Source organism: Ailuropoda melanoleuca, chromosome 16 (genome assembly GCF_002007445.2).
Source record: "Ailuropoda melanoleuca isolate Jingjing chromosome 16, ASM200744v2, whole genome shotgun sequence".
NCBI lineage: Eukaryota > Metazoa > Chordata > Mammalia > Carnivora > Ursidae > Ailuropoda > Ailuropoda melanoleuca.
The window spans coordinates 85125111-85143974 of NC_048233.1; the positions used below are offsets into that span (position 1 = coordinate 85125111).

The following is an 18864-nucleotide window of genomic DNA, read 5'->3' on the forward strand; positions in this document are numbered from 1 at the left end:
GGGAGCCGCCAATAGATGCAGACATGTGATTGGAAAGCCGCGTGAGCCACGGAGAAGCTTGGAATCCAGTTGGCGCTAGAGCTGGGTAGGGCCGCACGTTATAGCCACGCTCACCCGCGGAGCCCCCGCCCCTCCCGCAGAAGCCCCGCCCTCCGGTCTAGCTGTCTGGTTTGGAGGATTGAGTTGCAGTCTCGGTAGCGTCGGGGTTTCCCGGCTCAGCACATTTCCCCTCAGCCCCCAGCCGCCCCGATATTAATAGCCCTGGATCGGCTCATCCAGCTGGCCTGGAACCCCTCCCCATGCTCGAATGTCTCCATCACCCCAGAAAACATTCAAACAGGTCGGCGCCTCGGTGTTTCTGACTGTGAAATGGGGATAGGGCTCTGTTTCCCACCTGCGCGGGGCAGGGAGAGGGTCAGGAGGAGGCCTAAGGGGCAGCTTCTAGACCGGTCTACAGTCACTACTATTATCGTTATCTCCGTTGTACAGGTGAGAAAACAGAGAGAGCCGTGGCTTTCCCACTGTCACACAGCGCCCAAGAGGCGGAGCCGGAACGGGAACTCCGAATCTCCGCCGTGGGATCCACTCCAGCCCCCCCAAATCCTGCAGTCCCCTGGTCCTAGGGCAACCTCTTGCCTGGTGCCGACCCGAGCGCCTTCGCCCCCATCCGGCCCCACCCTCCTCCCCCATATTTAGCGCGAATCCGATCCCGGGCTGGGGCGGGCGCTACTTAACGCGGCCCCCGTGTTCTGGAGAGCGCCGAGCGGAGCGGAGCCAGGAGCCCGAGCAAGATGATGATGGTTATGCAGCCCGAGGGTCTGCGGGTCGGGGAGGGGCCCTTCGTGGGCGGCAGCGGAGGCGGCGAGTACATGGAACAGGAGGAGGACTGGGACCGCGACCTACTGCTCGACCCGGCCTGGGAGAAGCAGCAGCGGAAAGTGAGTGCTCACCCATTTCCAGATGGCAAAACTGAGGCCTGAGAAGCCGGGCGGCTTGTCCTTGGCAACTCAGCAAGTCGGGGGCAGAGCCTGTCTAGATCCAGAGTGCCACTTCCTAGCCCGGGCTCTGCCCATCAGTCCTCCGCTGTCTCCCAGAGCTGGTAGAGAGGGCTGGGAGCCCTCATGAGGGGTTTAGGATAACAAGGAGAGTTTCTGGGGTCCCCACCCCCCAGGGATTCATTACCCTGGGCCCACTGTCCCACTTCTGCTGGTGAAAAGGGGTTGGGTGAAGCCCAGGAGATCCAAGTTTGGGGAGTGTGGGGAAAATAATCTTTCTCCCCAGACCGCCCCCCCAACCCCGCCTCTAGTTACATATCTTAGACCCCACCCTGAGGACTTGCAGCTGGCAATTAGTGGACTTGGGAGTGTGGAGGAGGAAAGAACCATCCCAGACCCCTCCCCACTCTCTCCTCTCTATTCTCTCCACCCTGGGGTTCATTGCTACTCCATCCCAATTGTCAAATGAGGAAACTGAGGCCCTGAAAGGGGCAGAGGTAGGACCCAAATCATATACTGTCAGAAAACAGGACACCCCCCCAACCTGAGGGTCTTTGCCCCTTGCTTGCCCCACCCCCACTCCTTCCCAAGATACCCCTCCCCACCCTAGGGGCCCTAAGTCTACTGAAAAGGCCACAAGGTCAAGGAGGAGGGGAGCCTGGGTCCCCTTACACAGTAACCTGACTCTCCGGCCAGATGGACACTTTGTGCTGAGGCAGCGGCTTGGTGGAGCTGGAGTGGGGCACATGGGCAGCTGCGGCCCAGGCCCAGCCTTGTAGGGCACTCAGGCCCCCTCCCTGATCTATTTTCACTCCCAGACTTTCCCAAGTGGAGGGGGCAGGACACCTGGGTTCCAAAAGAGAAAATGATCCGGGCTGGAGTGAGAGACTTTGGGGAGTGGCAGCCCAGGGGGAGGGAGGACTCAGTGAAGTCACTGGACCCTGCTGAGCATTTGCCAACAGTGTGTGACTCCAGGAAAGGGCAGAGAACAGGAGTGCTCAGTGGAATTTGCAGGATCTGAGAATCCTAGGATTTAGAATCAGAGCACTTCTGCTGGGTTAGATGACAGGAGATGACCCCAGAGTCCAGGAGGCTCAGCTGACTAGGCTGGGGTGCCCTGGGTGACACGCTTCCCTTCTGGCTCCTCCTGCACCTGTCTCCAAGCAGGGCTGTGGTCCTTGGGTCTGGCAATCTCCCGGTGATGTCATCCCTGCCCATGGCTCCAGCTGCCGTCTGCTCTGCGACAACTCCTACCCCCACCCCACCCACCAGGTTTCCCTCAGATCCAGGTCCACGTGCCCTTCATAAGACACATGCTAGTCTGTAACTTGCCTGCGTCATTTAACAAAATATCAGGAATACCCTTCCAACCCAACCTACAGCCACCCACTTCATCCATTCATTCAACGGCTGCAAAGCGTAGATGCACTGTAAATTAATCAGCATCCCTGGAAGTTGGCCATTCCAGAGTTTCTTTCTCCTCCAGCCTGAGCATCTCCATCTCCGTACTAGGCTTAGCCCCACCCTACTCCTGCCCTTTCCCTATGTCTTGGAGCACTCCCTCCTGCTCCTGCCTGATGCCTGAGTCCTCTTCATTCAATCTCATTCAAAAGCATTCATTCAGTATTTCTTAGGGAGGTCCTCCTCTGGGCCACGTGGCAGGACTTCAGCAGCAAACAAAATAAAGCCTCTGCCTCCAGAAGCTTATACTTCAGCAAGGAAGACTGTTTCTATCCCATCCCTCTGACCCTGCCCCATTCCCCTCCCTGACACCCTTCCTCCCGGCCTCTCCCCCGCTCCCCACCCCATTCCAGTTGCCACCTTCCCACTTCTCCCTTCTGCTCTGCCAAGCCATATGCCTCTACTCTGCCACCAGAAAGAGCTTTCTAAAACACAGTTCTGCCCACCTCCCTCTGCCCAAAAGCTTCCCTGATTCCCTGTTGCCCTCAGGATCAAGTTGAAACTCCCTGGCTTAACACCCAAGATCGTGCATGACCTGGCCCCTGCCGCCCCTCCGGCCTGCCTCCCACCACTTATACCCCAACACCCCCAGCTTCATTCCAGTGGCACCCAGATAGCTGTAACCCCACAAATGCAGCAACTGTTTCTCACTGCTGAGCACTTGCCCATGTGGCTGCCCCTGCCTGAAATGCCCTTGCCTGCCCTTCTCTGTCTGAATAATTCTGCTCCTCCATTGCAGCTCAGATCAAATATTAGCCTTCCCCAGGAGATCCCCCACCCCATCTGAAGAACTCCTTCCCTCTTCTCCCTGACGCTACTCCCAGCACTTCTCAGACCAACATGACTCTTTGATCGACTGTGAGCTTCCTTAGGGCAGGGGCCCCATCTCATTAATTCATGTTTGTCAAATGGAAGCCCCACACAGTCCCGCCTTCCCCCCCCTCCCGCATTATCTAGACCCAGAGCATCTCCGACTCCCCACAGAGAATCCAACTGCCTTCTCCTGTGCTTGGGACCCCATCAAGTAGTGCTCGGCACTCACTTATACACCTCCAGTGACAGGAAGCTCACTCCCTTTCCTGGGCAACGACAGTCCCTCATGTATTTAAAGCATCATCTCTCATGCCCAGCTCCTCGGGCAGCTGAAACGCTGGTCTGAGGAAGGGAAGCTGGCTGAGGGAAATAATTCCAAATGACTTCCAGGGCCATCTCCCAGGATTAATTGCTTTGTGGTTGGGGAATGCTCTGAATTCTAGAATCCTACCAGATTGGAGGAAAACCTTGGGACATCATGAAGTCTGGCCAGTTAATTGTACAAATGGGGAGACTGAGTCCAAGAAAGAGCAAAGGGTATACTTCAGGTCACAGTGAGTGAGCATCTCCGCTGGGCTTGGAGCCCAAGTATAGACTCTGCCCAGGACCCTACAGCTGATGGCACAGTGCCGGCTTGAGGGCTTGGTATGTCGGTGGAACTTGTTCCAGGCTGCAGGGCACCCCCATCCCCGAGATATGCAGAGCTGCATAGCAGCCCTCCCGTCCCACATGGAGGCTGAGGCTGAGGCTGACTCTAGGGAGAGGGGAAAGGCAGTCACCTCCAGGAACTGGGTTAGGCTGGTCCTCGTGCCCAGCTGGTCCTCCATGACTTGCAAAGCTTGTACCGTCACGTTCCAGTTGGAGGCCAATTCACCAAAGCCCAGGGAGGTCAGTGGGGCTGAGAGGACAGTAATGGAGGTGCACAGGCACTCAGGCAAAACCCTCAGGGCCGGGTAAGCTTCAGTCTAGAACTTTGCAGGGTTAGAAGGGCAGTATCACCCTTGGCCCGTACGTCAGATGGTCCCACACTTCGGAGCATACGCTTTACAATTTCCTAAAACCCCCTCTGGTGCTTGAGACTGGCCAGAGCTGGCCTGCCCCAAGTCCAAACTGGGACCTGTGCAGGCCCTAGAGCCCATTTCTCCTTTTCCAGGAGAACAAAAGCTCAGAGAGAAAAGAGCATTGGTCCTGGGTGCACAGCAAGTCAGTGCTGAGCCGGGACTTGACTCTGGAGCCGGGGCTCTGGGATCTACCCCGATGTCCCCCAGGCCCAGGGCTAGGGTCTGAGCACTGTCCTCTGCCCCCAGACCTTCACTGCCTGGTGCAACTCACACCTGCGCAAGGCCGGCACCCAGATTGAGAACATCGAGGAGGATTTCCGCAATGGCCTCAAACTCATGCTGCTCTTGGAGGTCATTTCAGGTGAGGAGTGCAAACCAAGGCACAGAGACCCCAGGACCTAGGGGAATCCACGGAGCTGGGGGAGCACGACAGCTGGGTGCCACCAGAGGGGACGTGGAGGGGGAGGGGAAGTTTGAGGACAGTGTCTTCAGCTTCTTCTTGTGACTTTTGACCCCTGACCTCTCCTCTTACACCCAGGAGAGAGGCTGCCCAGGCCAGACAAAGGCAAGATGCGCTTCCACAAAATCGCCAATGTCAACAAGGCCCTGGACTTCATTGCCAGCAAGGGGGTTAAACTGGTGTCCATCGGTGCCGAAGGTGAGGAGGGGGCAGGAGGACGCCCGGGAGGGGCGTGGAGGGCCAGCCTGACATCAGCAAGTCACTTCTGGGAGCCTGTCTTCTCAGCTGTGGGGTTCACCGTCCGTGCCTCATAGGAGGGACTGTTAAGGGACAAATGTACCCGCAGTGCTGGCACAGGACCCGGGACTAGCAGGTGTTCCGTGACTGAGCCCTGACTAGGTACCAGCTCCAGCCTGGGGGCCAAGGGCCAAGCAGCGGAGCAGGGAGGGAGGCAGCGGAGGCAGTACGGGCCTTGAACGCCACATGGAACCTGTCCCCATTCCCCACCCTGCAGAGATTGTTGACGGGAACCTGAAGATGACCCTGGGCATGATCTGGACCATCATCCTTCGCTTCGCCATCCAGGACATCTCTGTGGAGGGTAAGTGGCGGGGAGGCCGGTAGGGTGAGAGGGCCGGCCCAGACCCCTCCCCAGCCGACACCTCTCCCCACCCCCCACCCAGAAACTTCCGCCAAGGAAGGCCTGCTCCTGTGGTGCCAGAGGAAGACGGCACCATACCGCAATGTCAACGTGCAGAACTTCCACACCAGGTGTGTCTGCGGGCAGCACGTGCTCGGCCTCCTCTGGGCTCTCCCTGCCATGCCCCTGGCCCGGCATCTGAGAGTAGGAGGCCTCAGTCGGTGGTGAATTGAATCCAGGAGGGTGAGGGAGGATCCCTGAGGGAGAGCGCATTGGAGACATCCCTGGAAGGGCATTCCAGCCGGAGGGAACCTTGTGAGCAAAATCCCAGAGGCCAAAAACATCCAGATATTGGCATGGCCCAAGCACAGGGTATGGGAAGGAATCGTGATGAGCTGGGAGGAGATGGTCCAAATCTGGTAACGAAGGGCCTCCAATGCCAAGCCAAGGAGTTCAGACTACTCCATCTTACTGATGAGGCTCTCCTGATGGAGATGCTCCTGGAGTGAGGGTAGGACAGAGCCTCAGCTCGAATCCAGGCCTGACTCCCCTTCTCCCTGTCCAGCTGGAAGGATGGCCTGGCCCTCTGTGCTCTCATCCACCGACACCGCCCCGACCTCATCGACTATGCCAAACTGCGCAAGGTAGGCCTCTGCCGCCCCCGGCCCCAGTGCCCCAATCTCTGCCCTCGGCTGACACCTCACCTCTCCCTGCTCCCACCCACCTAGGATGACCCCATTGGCAACCTAAACACTGCCTTCGAGGTGGCAGAGAAATACCTGGACATCCCCAGGATGTTGGATGCAGAAGGTGAGAGGAAGCCCCAGGCCAGGATTCGGCTCACTGAGCAGAGGCGTGGTCCAACCTTCACCCCTTTGCCCCTGCTCTTCGTCTCCTCCTGGAATGGTCTCCCCCTCAGCCCACCCTGTAATAAAAACCCTTCCTGTCCCAGGCACCCCCCCAGCCCTCTATCCTGACCCTCCCCCGCCCCTCTCCAGCCAGCGGAAGCAGCCTCTCCTGCCTCTTCCCTTACAGCACCACCCTCTGCCTCGTGTCTCAGTTACATGGGTCACCTGGGAGCATGGGGGCTCCTTAGGGGCAGGTCCTGCCTCTTTTCCCTCCGCCCAAGCAACGGCTTAGTCAACTGAGGCAGCAAACATTTTCTGAGCACCTACCGTGTCTGGTGCCCTGGATGTGTGGGCACCAATGGATGAGAACTTGGGGAAAAGACAGACAGATGGACCCACGCAGTGATGGGATGGTTAGAGACACCAGCCAGTGTGGGTTGCAGCATCTGCTCACTCACCCACTCCCTCGTGCTTTTCTCACCCCATAGAGGATACATTCCTGGGCCTTGGGGTAATCAGAGCGGGCTTCAGGGAAGAGGCAGATGCTGGGTTTGGGGTAGCTGGCAGCTGGTGGCTGTGACTAGATGTCTCCACCCCTCCTGTCTCGAGGGAGATCTCGAGCCCATTCCCCAAGCCCGGCTTTGGCCAATAAATACTGGCTGCTGTCCCCTAGACATCGTGAACACCCCAAAGCCCGATGAGAAGGCCATCATGACCTACGTTTCCTGCTTCTACCATGCCTTCGCCGGGGCTGAGCAGGTAAGGGGGCCCCTGCTGCTGCTGCCTGGGCTGGGCTTGTGGACTAAGGGGTCCAACCCTGGCAGCATCCCAAAATTTGGAGGTGCTGGATCCCACATGGGTGGGAGTGCCACTGTCCCATCTGCCTACACTCAGTCTCTGGGGAACTCAGGAGCAGAGGCATCTGGCCTGGAAGCTCCCTCCTCATCCGAAAAGACGTGCTGCCCTATTCGCATGGACCCAGGTTTTAAGGGCTTTACAGAGGAAGGCTGGCTTGGGGTGTCTGCAGCAGTTCGTTCTAGTGCCCACCTTTTCCGACTCCCACGACAGGCAGAGACGGCCGCCAATAGGATCTGCAAGGTGCTGGCCGTGAACCAGGAGAATGAGAAGCTGATGGAGGAGTATGAGAAGCTTGCCAGTGAGGTGAGACTGAGACCAGAGAAGGCCCTTCCCCTTCCCATACCTGTGCTCTGCTAACCCTGGCTAGCCCAGGCCTGAGCCTGTGAAGCCTCCCTCCCCTCAGAGAGGCCTTGGCCTCCTGCCTCCTCCTGCCATCTTCACCCCTCTCCTGCCCTTTCTGCCTGTCCAAGCTCCTGGTCATTCACAGATTCACTCATCATTCATTCACTCATTCCTTTATCCGTTCGCACACATTTAGGCAATCTCATGGCCCTTTTCTCTGTGCCAGCCTGTATTGGTCCCTGAACTCAGACATTGCCCATCCGACTCCTTCCCTGACTGGTGGAGACCCCCATTCTGCTTGAGGCCTGGCCTTCTGGCCATAGCCGGGGTGTGGGTGGTGAGGGGCGGGCGGGGTGCGCAGGACAGCTCCGAACTGCCCGTGCTGCACCCGCCTGGCCTTGGCAGCTGCTGGAATGGATCCGCCGCACCATACCATGGCTGGAGAGCCGTGTGGGTGAGCCCAGCATGAGTGCCATGCAGCGCAAGCTGGAGGACTTCCGGGACTACCGGCGCCTGCACAAGCCGCCCCGAGTGCAGGAGAAGTGCCAACTGGAGATCAACTTCAACACGCTGCAGACCAAGCTGCGGCTGAGCCACCGGCCCGCCTTCATGCCCTCCGAGGGCAAGCTGGTCTCGGTGAGCCAGGCCAGTGAGGGGTGACCCCGCGCTCTGCCCACGTCCTCCGGGTGACGTGGGGCTCTGTGTCCCCATCTGTACAATGGGCAAACCATGATGGAAGGCGCCTCTGCCTGCCCCACAGGACATCGCCAACGCATGGCGCGGGCTGGAGCAAGTGGAGAAGGGCTATGAGGACTGGTTGCTCTCGGAGATCCGGCGCCTGCAGCGGCTCCAGCATCTGGCGGAGAAATTCCAGCAGAAGGCCTCCTTGCACGAAGCCTGGACCCGGGGTAGGTACACCTCACGGGGCTTGAGGCTGTCCTGGGAGGAGACTGATATGGTGATGGGGGGGGCAGGGGGGAGGGAGTCCTGGCAAAATGCACAGGTCAGGAGTAGGTGTTCTGCCAGGAAGGTGGGGACCTGTTTTCCAGACCCACCCTGACTTGCTGTGCAGCCAAGTCACTGCTCCTCTTTGGACCCCAGTTTCTTCATCTGTACACTTGGGCCCCTGTCTCCTGGCTCTGGCCTTCTGTAGGTCTGCTCTGATTAACTGGTCATTTAGCATTTTATTTGTACCTGTGGCAGGTGAGTCTCCAACCCGAACAAGCACTTATGTTGGACTCAGAGCGTATCAGTGGCAGAATACTGCATGAGTCAAATATATCACTCTATATGAAAACATTCATTCTGTATTCTATCAGGGATTTTAATCCTACAAATAAATGAGCCCTGCCTACAAATAATGAACAAACATTAATAATGGATTATGGGCATGAAGAATAACAATGGTTTGATGTAACAAGATTTCCTTAAATATAAAGCCATTTATGGGATTCTGAGGAGGTTTCTGAATCTTTAAACCAAAATTCAGAGGCATTCAATAAGTAGTAGGGGCTGTGATTATTATTATGGTTTTATTTGTGTAATAATGGTAATTCATTCTCAAAGCACTTTTACATTCATCATTCATTCATGCAACAGATATTCCTAGAAGGTCTACCAAGTGCCAGGCACTGTGCTAGGCACTGTGGAAACTGGTGAGCAAAGGAAACCAGGTCAGGGGCTCACTGGGCTCAGAGTCGTTGGGAGGTAGTTCGCGATCCAGTAAGACCCTAACTGTACCAAGGGCCACTCTGAGACGTGTAGGATCTGGGACGCTGACGTCCTTTACGGGCCATGCCCAGGAACAGCAGCTTCACTTAACTTTATCACGCTGGCGTCGCAGAACAGACCCCGAGGATAGGCTGGGCAGGTGTAATCACTTGCATTTCACAAATGGGAACTTTCCAAGGTCACCCAGCCCGGCTTCGCTCGCACCCCCCGGCTCCGGCCGCAGCAGCCGCCGCTGCAGCTGGGTGACCCGACCGGGCTTCTCTCCGAGTAGGGAAGGAGGATATGCTGAGCCAGCGCGACTACGAGTCGGCCTCTCTGCAGGAGGTGCGGGCGTTGCTGCGCCGCCACGAGACCTTTGAGAGCGACCTGGCGGCGCACCAGGACCGCGTGGAGCACATCGCCGCGCTGGCCCAGGAACTCAAGTAGGCGTGGCCTGCTGTTGGGCCCGCCCCCCACTAGNTTCTCCCCAGTTCAGGAACCCCGCCTGGTGCCCAGGTCTTTCCCCATCACCACTTGTTCCGCCCCTCCTCCCGTAACCCTGTCCCCATCGCGGGGCCCACACTCTTCCCTACCCGTGTTCAGCCGGTCCCTCCCCCGGGACCTACCCCTAATCTGGGAGCCTGCTTCAGCTCCGGCCCTGGCCTGCTAGCTCAAAATCTCCCCATCAGCCTCGGTTTCCCCACCTCCCCTGTAAACTCGCCCTTTCTCGCACAATCCCAACCCCCCCCCATCAAAGCTCCCCAGGAGACTGGATCTGAGGAACCAGGGGTGCCCCCTACCCAAGGAATGCACTGGAACCCCCACCTCCACCCCCCAGGAATGCCTTGCTTTACCCACACCTGCCCTGGCTCCCTTGGGCCTTCACCATCTGGGGCAGTTTCCAGGCCCAGGAGGGCAGGCAGGAGGAAATCTAGGCTGTGGTCTGACCCCCTCGTCATCCCCTTTCTCGCCCCCAGTGAGCTGGACTACCACGAGGCAGCCTCAGTGAATAGCCGCTGCCAGGCCATCTGCGACCAGTGGGACAGCCTGGGCACGCTGACCCAGAAGCGGAGGGACGCGCTGGAGGTGGGTTTGGGGGCCAGGGAGCTGGGGGCTGGGGGCTGGAGACCGGAGGCTGGTGAGGGGCCTGATGGGCAGGCTGCTGACTCGCCATCCCCGTGGCCCCCAGCGGATGGAGAAGCTCCTGGAGACCATCGACCAGCTGCAGCTGGAGTTTGCCCGGCGGGCGGCGCCCTTCAACAACTGGCTGGATGGGGCCGTGGAGGACCTGCAGGATGTGTGGCTTGTGCACTCGGTGGAGGAGACGCAGGTGGATGCGGGGGTCCCAGGTGTGGGGGATTGGATGGGGCGACAGGGAAGCGGGCCTAGGATTCTGGGTTTCTAGGGTTTCTTTCTTTGGGTTCCTGGGGATCCCAAATGCTAGGCTGGGAGACAGGAGGCCTGCTGTGGACCCACTGGGTGGCCTGCAGCACGCTGTGGCCTTTTCGTTGCCTGTGGGAAGTGGAGACTGCGGGCTCATGCTTCCTGCCTGTCGCTCCCAGAGCTTGCTGACCGCACATGAGCAATTCAAGGCTACGTTGCCGGAGGCTGACCGAGAGCGAGGAGCCATCCTGGGGATCCAGGGTGAGATCCAGAAGATCTGCCAAACGTACGGACTGCGGCCCAGCTCCACCAACCCCTACATCAGCCTCACACCACAGGACATCAACAGCAAGTGGGACATGGTCAGTGCTGCCTGTGACCTCTCCCTGCCTCCCACCCACTCCTGTGCTTTCTCACCACCCCGAGACCTCGGGTGTCCCAAGCTATGGAGACTCAAGTCCACCTTCGGATCTGGGATCTGTCACAGCCATCATGTGGCATTGGATAAGTCACCCTGCCTGTCATGGCCTCATATGCAAAATGGCCGTAAGCAGCATTTTCCTCTCGGGCCCGATGTGAAGTAGGATTAAGTCTGGGGTGTGGACATCTTTATAAAACAACTACAGTTATTGTTGTATCATCAGCCCCATTTTACCGATGAGAAAAACAAACCTAGAGAGGTCATGTGACCTGCTGAAGAGCTCGTCCATATAAGCCCAGACATCTTGCTCGAGTAGCAGGGGCTCTTTTAGGGCTTGGACCCCATCTCCCCTCACAGCCATCTTCTCGCTCCCAGAGCTGCCCCAGGCACAAGCCCCCTTCTTCCTAGGTCCGAAAGCTGGTGCCCAGCCGTGACCAAACGCTGCAGGAAGAGCTCTCCAGGCAGCAGCTGAACGAGAGGCTCCGGCGACAGTTCGCAGCTCAAGCCAATGCCGTTGGGCCCTGGATCCAGGGGAAGGTGGAGGTAAGGCTTGGATGGTGGGGCCCATCTGGGGGAGTGAGGCCAGGACCGGGGCCACGGGGAGCTGGGAGCTCTCATCCCACCTGCGTCCCCCTACAGGAGGTGGGGCGCCTAGCCACAGGGATGGCCGGCTCTCTGGAAGAACAGATGGCTGGGCTGCGACAACAGGAGCAGAACATCATCAACTACAAGAGCAACATTGACCGGCTGGAGGGTGACCACCAGCTGCTGCAGGAGAGCCTGGTGTTCGACAACAAGCACACGGTTTACAGCATGGAGGTGAGACGCACCTGCTTAGAAGGGTGGGGAGGCGGCCCTGGCTGGGGAAGCCCGGGGCAGTGATGGCTGGACACGGCACGTCTGCCCCAGGAGGGGCCCCAGTTCAGCTTGGCCGGGTCCCTCGATGCGCCCACAGGGATACTGAGATCTAGTGAGGGAAAGTGACCCGTCCAGAGTCACACAGCAGTCTGAAGCCAGACTAGGATTGGCCATGACTGGGTGATCAACACTTAATACATAAGTCATCAAACTTCAAGGAGGGAAGGGCTTCTGGCAGTCGCTCAGTGGAACCTCCAGAGAGGGACAAAGGCCCATTAGGGTGGAAGAGTTGCCCAGGGTCACACAGCAGATTGGGAGTGAAGGTAGAATTAGTGGCTAGGCACCAGCCGCCTACTGACTTGTCCCTGTTCCCCAGCACATCCGTGTAGGCTGGGAGCAGCTGCTCACGTCCATCGCCCGCACTATCAATGAGGTGGAGAACCAGGTACTGACTCGAGATGCCAAGGGCCTGAGCCAGGAGCAGCTCAACGAATTCCGGGCATCCTTCAACCACTTTGACCGGGTCAGCAGGGGCCCAGCTCTGTGGGTTGGTGGACTTGAGGGCTGGTGGGGTTGGAGGACCGAGTCTTATATCCACTCATGTGCAACAGAAGCGGAACGGGATGATGGAGCCTGATGACTTCCGGGCTTGCCTCATCTCCATGGGCTATGACCTGGTGAGTGCCCCCAGCCTGCGTCGCAGGAGTCCCATCAGTGCCTCTCTCCTACACCGTGATCACCTACTGTACATGCGCTTCATTTCCCCATCACGCCCACTGGGGCTGGGCATGACCCCCTTTTGATAGTCCATGGGGACTATCAAAGGTTCAGTGAGGTTAACCTGCTCAAGGACACAGCTGGGATTAGGACTTGGTTGTATGTGACTTGAAAGCCTGAGCTTGCAACATTTTCACCCAGAGAAACAGCAGTACAGAAAGCTCCAGAGAAAAGATGAGGACCAAAGGGCAATAGGCGGCATTGCCAGGGGCAGGAGGCAGATTTCAGCTGAGGAGAAAGGACTCCCCGTAAAACCAGGGACAAGGCTGTGGCACAGTCTATGGAGGGAAGAGAACACTTTGTAACCGGGGCTGTCAAGCCAAAGCTAGACAGTCCCCAGGAGGGGACATGAGAGCCTTGTGGCTTTAGTACCCATGGGCATCATCCCTGCAGGGAGAGGTGGAGTTTGCTCGCATTATGACCATGGTGGACCCCAACGCAGCCGGCGTCGTGACCTTCCAGGCCTTCATCGACTTCATGACCCGAGAGACAGCTGAGACCGACACAGCTGAGCAAGTTGTGGCCTCCTTTAAGATCCTGGCAGGAGATAAGGTGAGTCCCAGGTGGTGGAGAGGGCTGGCGGGCTGGGACCAGATCTGGGACAGGATCTGTGGGTCCTCAACCACCTTTTCTCCCCCAGAACTATATCACTCCCGAAGAGCTGCGGCGGGAGCTCCCCTCTGAGCAGGCCGAGTACTGCATTCGTCGTATGGCACCCTACAAGGGCTCTGGGGCTCCAGTTGGAGCCCTGGACTACGTGGCCTTCTCCAGTGCCCTCTACGGGGAGAGTGACCTCTGACCTCAACCCCGAAGGTTCTCTACATGAGTCAGAGAGAGGGGGCTCCCTCTGGCTGATCCCATCCATCTCTCGGAGCAAGGGCCCCAGCCGTACGTCTGAATAAAGACCCATCCGTGAGCCTCTCTCCGTCTCCTCTCAGTTCCTGAAGCAGAAGCTGGGCCCTCAGGCTCCTGGACAGGACCAGCTGCTCAACCTCGACCCTCCAGAGGTCCCTACCACCCCTCTTTGCCCTTAGGTACTGAGCACTCACACCACACTGGAGCCTAGGACACCTCTTTATTGCTGTTAGAAAAAGGCAGTTACAATAGTTTCTCTAGATGTGGAAGGAAGTACTGTCCCCAAATCCAGGGGGACCCAGAAAATTTATAGCATCAGACAGAGGAAAGGCAGGGCAGGAAGCCAGAGCCTGCTGAGGACAAAGCTGGGTTTAAGGCCAGGATATCTTCTTCCCACCTGCTTCTTACCCAAGCCCAAGATTCCTGCCCCAGCTTCAGCCGCCAGGACATTATCCTTCATCCCAAGAGCCTCCTGGCTACCCCAGGTCAACAAAGGTGCCGTCGGGAAATTTCAGGGTAGGGGTGGGGTGGAGAGGAGTCGGGGCGTTGCCCTAGCCCAGTGCCTTCTGCTCACCCGGAGGTACCCGGTGCCTGTCCCTCAGCCAGCTGTGCCTCCTGGGAAGGGACCTGGACATGCAGGCCAGGCTGAGGAAGGGGCTGCTCTGGTCAGCACCAGGTCCCACGCTGGTGTTCCTCAGTCCACCACTGCGGAGCTGGCCATGGTGTTCACACCACAGGCCCCGGACCCACGGTGCAAGTAGTAGTAACCCTGGCGGAAAGGCGGTGGGCCGGTGAGGGCGCTAGGGCAGGACAGGGGCGGCAGGGCTGGGGCACGGAGACAAGACTCACCTCCTCGCCCCAGTCAGTGCCCCAGCTGTTCTTGATGGCCCAGAAGGGAATGCCAGAGCCTGGGGAGCAGTGCGGAGTGCAGGGGGTCAGGAGCCCCCAATTCTCCAGTCAGGGCTCCCAGCACTTTGCACTCTCCCAGCATCTGCTGTGGCCTATGGCGACAGGTACTAGGAGAAGAGGAGAAAGCCAGACAGGCCCACCTACCACCCTCCTGGAGACCTGGTGTGGCTCTGGGGGGGGGGAGGGCACCCAGCCACCTACGTCTAGCAGGTTATTTATCTGTAACAGTTCAATCTTCCACTGCCTCAGCGTTCCCATCCAGAGAGGGGACGGATGACTCCTGCCTGGCCTATGGCCCGCAGCAAGGGTAAGGACAGGGTTCCCAGGCAGTCCCTCGATTTCGCCCTCCAGAGGTCCGGAGAGGCTGTGGTCCAACCTCTGCCCATGATCTGAGGTGGACGGACAGAGGGGGTCAGTGGAACTCACGGTTGCCATAGCCCACAAGCAGCACAGCATGGTCGATGAGCCAAGGGCTGCAAAGGGGCCGTAGTGGGTGGGAGATCCCGCGGCGGTAGAACTGGTGGTGGGGAGAATAAAGAGTAGGAGGCCACCTCCAAGGAGAAGCGGGAAGGGAGTTGGCAAGGGACGGGCAGGGGCAGCAGAGCTGGGGCCTTACCTGCATGCCAAAGGCATTGATGGCAACGGAGATGGGGCCGTTCTGGGCCAGCCAGGCCACCAGCTCTGAGACAGGCAAGGGACAGCGTCAGAGACAGCCTGGCCCTAGCCCTACCTGGCTTGTCCCCACCCTCATCCTGGCCCTTACTCACTCTGCTCATTCTGGCTCAGCTCCACAGAGTCGTTGATATAGACCCTGGCCTTCTTTGAGGAGAAACTGCAGGTCTGCACGTGGCCACGGTAGCTGTAGTCGTCCTCTGTCTCCAGCCCTCCTGGGGAATGGTGGGGGTGGGGGGGTGGGGAGAGAAAATATGGACTCCTGTGTACCATACACTCGTCTTCTCCTGCCAGGGGCTACACCCAAGCCCCTTCTGTGAGGTCTCAAGGTTCTCATCCACCCCAGACCAAGGCCGTGCCATCAGAACAGCAGCCTCCCTCTAGAAATGACAAAACAGACACTAAGAGAGCTGAGGGAGGAACCAGGGAGAAGTGGGGCTGAGACGGGACTCGATGCCCAACTTCTGATCCTTACTCATCCCAGCACTCCCAGGACTCTTCACCTTGGCTTGCTTGTCCTGCTCAGACAGTCCGCTCCCAGTGTAACCCAGACCCTGCATGGCTCCCGGTCTCTGGACGGTCACCCCAGTCCCTCAGCCCTTCATCCCTGGGCCACTGAAGCCCACCGCTGAACTGAATTGCCAGCTTAAGTCAACACCTCCTCTCAAGGACAAGGTGTGTTGCTACCTGGCTTAGTGGTATTACAGAAATATGGACCTCCAAGCAGCAAAAACACCAAGACCCCTGCTATGCACCAAGGACTTTACATATTATCTCCTCACTTGATACTCAGAGCAATTCTGTGAAGTGGGCAAGATGAGCCCCTTTTCACAGATGAAATCAAAGAGCTGACTTGCTCAAGGTCATTAAGGGTCAGCATTAAGACCTGAACCCAGTTAGCACTGACTCCCACTGCCCCTCCCGATCCCATGAATGCATACCCAGAGTCTTTATGGCTGAGTAGGCGTTGGAGGGCAAGCCACCCAGGCAGGCCTTGTCCACTTTGTCACAGTCCAAGAGCTCTAGGAGACAGAAGGCTGGTCCTGAGGAGCCCTCTGGAGGGGCTGGGCTGGGGGCAGGGGCGTCGAGTGCGATGCTCACCCTGCTCAGAGAGGGAGAGCAGGGCCCCCCGTTTTAGGAACCACTGGCCCTCCACATTGCCGGTGACTGAGAAAGCCCAGCAGGAGCCACACATGCCCTGCAAGAAAGGGGCAGAGTCAGGGCTGAGTTCCCTCCCAATCCCTGTATAGTCCTCATATCCCACCATTGCCTCTTAGGGGTCCAACCTGGTCCTTGACTTGGGTGACAGCCCCCTTATTCCTCCAGTCCCACTCGGGTGGGGCAGAGTCGCCAATGGACTTGGCTAAGTCCATCTTCTTGCCACGGTTCTCTCTTAGGAGGGGATTCAGGTAGATGGTACGGAACTCCTCCTCTGTGGGCAAAGGTGGGCAGGGGATGGTGGGGGGCAGTATAAGGCAGCCCTGATCAGGGGCCTTGGGAGCAGACCCTGACTCTTTCAGGCTCCATGAGGGCTCTGGCCACCACTTCTACCTGTGAGGTCACTGAACTTGGTGATCCCATACTGAGCCGTGCCACGGTCCAGTGCCTGGATCTTCTGCGCTCTCATCACGTTGTTGGAAAAGACAGACATGCGCCACTCGGCTTCTGAGAACCAAGGAGCAGGAGAGGAAAGGCTTGGACCCCAGGCAGATCATAGAAGGGACTAACAAGCACAGGCTTCCCTGGGGAGTAGGTGGGCTCTGGATCGGGCTTGCAGCTCTTTTCAAGGACAGAACTCTGGGGCGGGCTGGAGGTGGGGGGAGGTCCAGACCTGCAAGTGATGAGTGGGAGGTGGGAACAACTTTTGGGGCCACAATGAATTGATGGTATCCCAGGAGTGAAGGCAGAACCAAAATCGGCTCCAAAGGGCATCCTCAGACAGGGTCATGGGAAAAGACTACCATGCTAGGGAGGTGGAGGCATCAGCAGAGAAAATCTGGCCTTTGCCCCATCCCATTCTATCCAGAATGATGAAGACCCATGCTCTCTGACCAAGAAAATCAGATGGGAGAAGGGGCCAGGTACCTGAGGTATCAGTCTAGTCCTGTGAGGCTGGGCAAGAACTTGGGGGTTTCAGGGGTCCCTGAATGGATGCACTGCCTCTTGTGTCCTTCCCCTCTCCAACACCAAGGTACCAAGTGGGGGGAAGGTCCTGATCTAAATGGGACAGACACAGCCAAGTCTGGGTCCTCACCCTCCTTCGACTCATACGTCCGATTATAGGTGGTAACGAACTCTTTGAAGATTGAAACCATTCTCACAGAAAAATCCTGGAAAGGGCACAGGGGTCTTTACAAGGAGTCCTTCTCGGATTCACCAGGGAGCCCACGCCAAAGGGAGGGAAAGAGAAGAGGAAATAAAGCAGCAGCCAGTTGCCAGATGGAAATGGGCTCCTCACCTGGGGCAGGGGTTCCTTGTTCAACAGTGGAAGGACTGAACTCAAAGTCTCATTTTTGTCATCTGAATAGGGTTGGAACAGAGAAGAAATCAAGGCTGAACCCTGAGTGAAGTCTGGTCTGAACTATGCCAGCATCCTTGGGCTATCCCAGCACCTGTAACCTTGGTATCCACTGGGCCACAGTCCCGTCTCAGCAGCATGTGTTTTCCTAGCTCATCCAGGACTTCAAAGCTGCAGAGCTGAAGGGAGAGGAGGAAGCCAGTCTGGGGGCTGGGATGGGAGCAAGGCCTTGGCAAGATGGAGCTGGAAGGGCCTCATGTGAAGACCACCTCCAAGGCAATCACCCCCACGGTGCAGAGTGAGGCGAAGTCAGCACCCTGTCATGCCCCCTCTTAGAGCATTTGTCTCTGGCCCTTAGAGCCTGGAAAGTGACTCAGGCTGGGGTAGTTGCTGCCTCATCACTTGACCCAAACTCATCATGGGGGCGGGGAAATCACAGGAGCCCTATCACTCACCAGGGTCTTCTTGGACACAGGGAGCTGGCACACCGTGGGGTCGTTGCAGGGAGGCTCCTCGAGGGTCGCCTTCAAGGAGTACAGCGACCCCTGGCCCGCCTGGATGGGGGGGCGGGTGAGGCAAGCACATCCACTCCCTCCTCAGCCCCCCCTTCCCTTTCCCGACCACCAGAAGTTCGTCTCTCCGGCGTCTAGCGCCCCCACCCGGGGTCCAGGCCAAAGTTCCCAACCCTCCGACCAGAGCCCCCGCGCACCCGCACCGGGAAGCCCCCACCCCCCGGCGCGTCCTCACCCGGCGGACGCGACCGCGCACCGCCCCCAGCGTCGCCCGCGTCCCGGCTGCCCGGCCGCGGTTGTACATCTCCAGGGCGAACCGGGCGGGCCCCAGCAGCTCCGGGTACGCCGCCTCCCGGGCCTGAACGTCGGCTGCCTGGCGGGGCGGGGCGGGATCGGCGCCCAGGAGCAGCCCCAGCAGCGACAGCAGCGGCAGCCAGGGTGCCATGGCGAGGGCGAAGCCGGAGGCCCGGACCCACCGACCGACAGACGCGCTGACCAACTGACGGGGCGCAGCTGCCCACGGACAGAGGGGCAGGCGTCCCTCCCCCTGCTCCCGGGGCGGCGGGGCGCCGGCCAATGGACGCGGGCCCGGTGCGCGTGCGCACTCTCTTATTTACGCGAGGCACGTGGGGCGAGCCGGCTGTGCAGGCGAGTCTTCTTCGCCAAAGCTGGAGAGGGAGGGGAGGAGGGGCGGGGGAGGGAAGTCGAGGGAGGGNGGGGGAAGAGGGGTCGGCAGGGTACTCTGCAGCCTCGGAGCAGTTCGGTCGGTCT

The 18864-nt window shown here is 58.7% G+C and overlaps 2 protein-coding genes across 4 annotated transcripts; one reads left to right on the forward strand and one right to left on the reverse strand.

Moving 5' to 3' along the window:
• Positions 1-36: 36 nt before the first annotated feature.
• ACTN3 (actinin alpha 3) lies at positions 37-13542 on the forward strand. 2 transcript variants are annotated; one of them, XM_034645217.1, is made up of 22 exons: positions 37-85; positions 490-938; positions 4577-4691; positions 4869-4988; positions 5305-5391; positions 5474-5561; positions 5996-6074; positions 6159-6240; positions 6952-7037; positions 7347-7439; positions 7884-8114; positions 8239-8386; positions 9481-9631; positions 10166-10274; positions 10378-10518; positions 10751-10933; positions 11401-11535; positions 11632-11811; positions 12227-12373; positions 12462-12527; positions 13021-13179; positions 13268-13426. In XM_034645217.1, the coding sequence occupies exons 2-22, from the start codon at positions 792-794 to the stop codon at positions 13424-13426; spliced, it is 2706 nt and encodes a 901-aa protein (XP_034501108.1). In that variant the 5' UTR covers positions 37-85; positions 490-791. The 2 variants fall into 2 exon arrangements, with proteins under 2 accessions (XP_034501108.1, XP_002927844.2); XM_002927798.4 differs by lacking the exon at positions 37-85 and adding an exon at positions 92-340 and having other exon boundaries at positions 13268-13542.
• Positions 13543-13683: 141 nt separating this feature from the next.
• Positions 13684-18656, reverse strand: CTSF (cathepsin F). 2 transcript variants are annotated; one of them, XM_034645218.1, is made up of 14 exons: positions 18329-18656; positions 18037-18135; positions 17676-17760; positions 17522-17583; positions 17318-17393; positions 16615-16728; positions 16350-16495; positions 16165-16261; positions 16005-16085; positions 15159-15278; positions 15008-15072; positions 14818-14908; positions 14332-14390; positions 13684-14251 (listed from the first exon to the last, which is right to left on the reverse strand). In XM_034645218.1, exons 1-14 carry the CDS (start codon positions 18536-18538, stop codon positions 14177-14179), a joined length of 1380 nt encoding a protein of 459 aa, XP_034501109.1. In that variant the 5' UTR covers positions 18539-18656; the 3' UTR covers positions 13684-14176. The 2 variants fall into 2 exon arrangements, 1 of the variants encoding a protein (XP_034501109.1); XR_004621248.1 differs by lacking the exon at positions 14818-14908 and adding an exon at positions 14593-14780 and having other exon boundaries at positions 14170-14251.
• Between the last annotated feature and the right edge of the window lie 208 nt (positions 18657-18864).

Coding starts and splice junctions, on each gene's coding strand:
- ACTN3 (XM_034645217.1), top strand. CDS start 792: ATGATGATGGTTATGCAGCCCGAGGGTCTGCGGGTCGGGGAGGGGCCC. Junction 5,392..5,473: donor CCAGGACATCTCTGTGGAGG/GTAAGTGGCGGG, acceptor CCCCCCACCCAG/AAACTTCCGCCAAGGAAGGC. Junction 11,812..12,226: donor ACACGGTTTACAGCATGGAG/GTGAGACGCACC, acceptor CCTGTTCCCCAG/CACATCCGTGTAGGCTGGGA.
- CTSF (XM_034645218.1), bottom strand. CDS start 18,538: ATGGCACCCTGGCTGCCGCTGCTGTCGCTGCTGGGGCTGCTCCTGGGC. Junction 17,394..17,521: donor ACAAGGAACCCCTGCCCCAG/GTGAGGAGCCCA, acceptor TGCCCTTTCCAG/GATTTTTCTGTGAGAATGGT. Junction 14,391..14,817: donor GCTTGTGGGCTATGGCAACC/GTGAGTTCCACT, acceptor ACTGCTCCCCAG/GCTCTGGCATTCCCTTCTGG.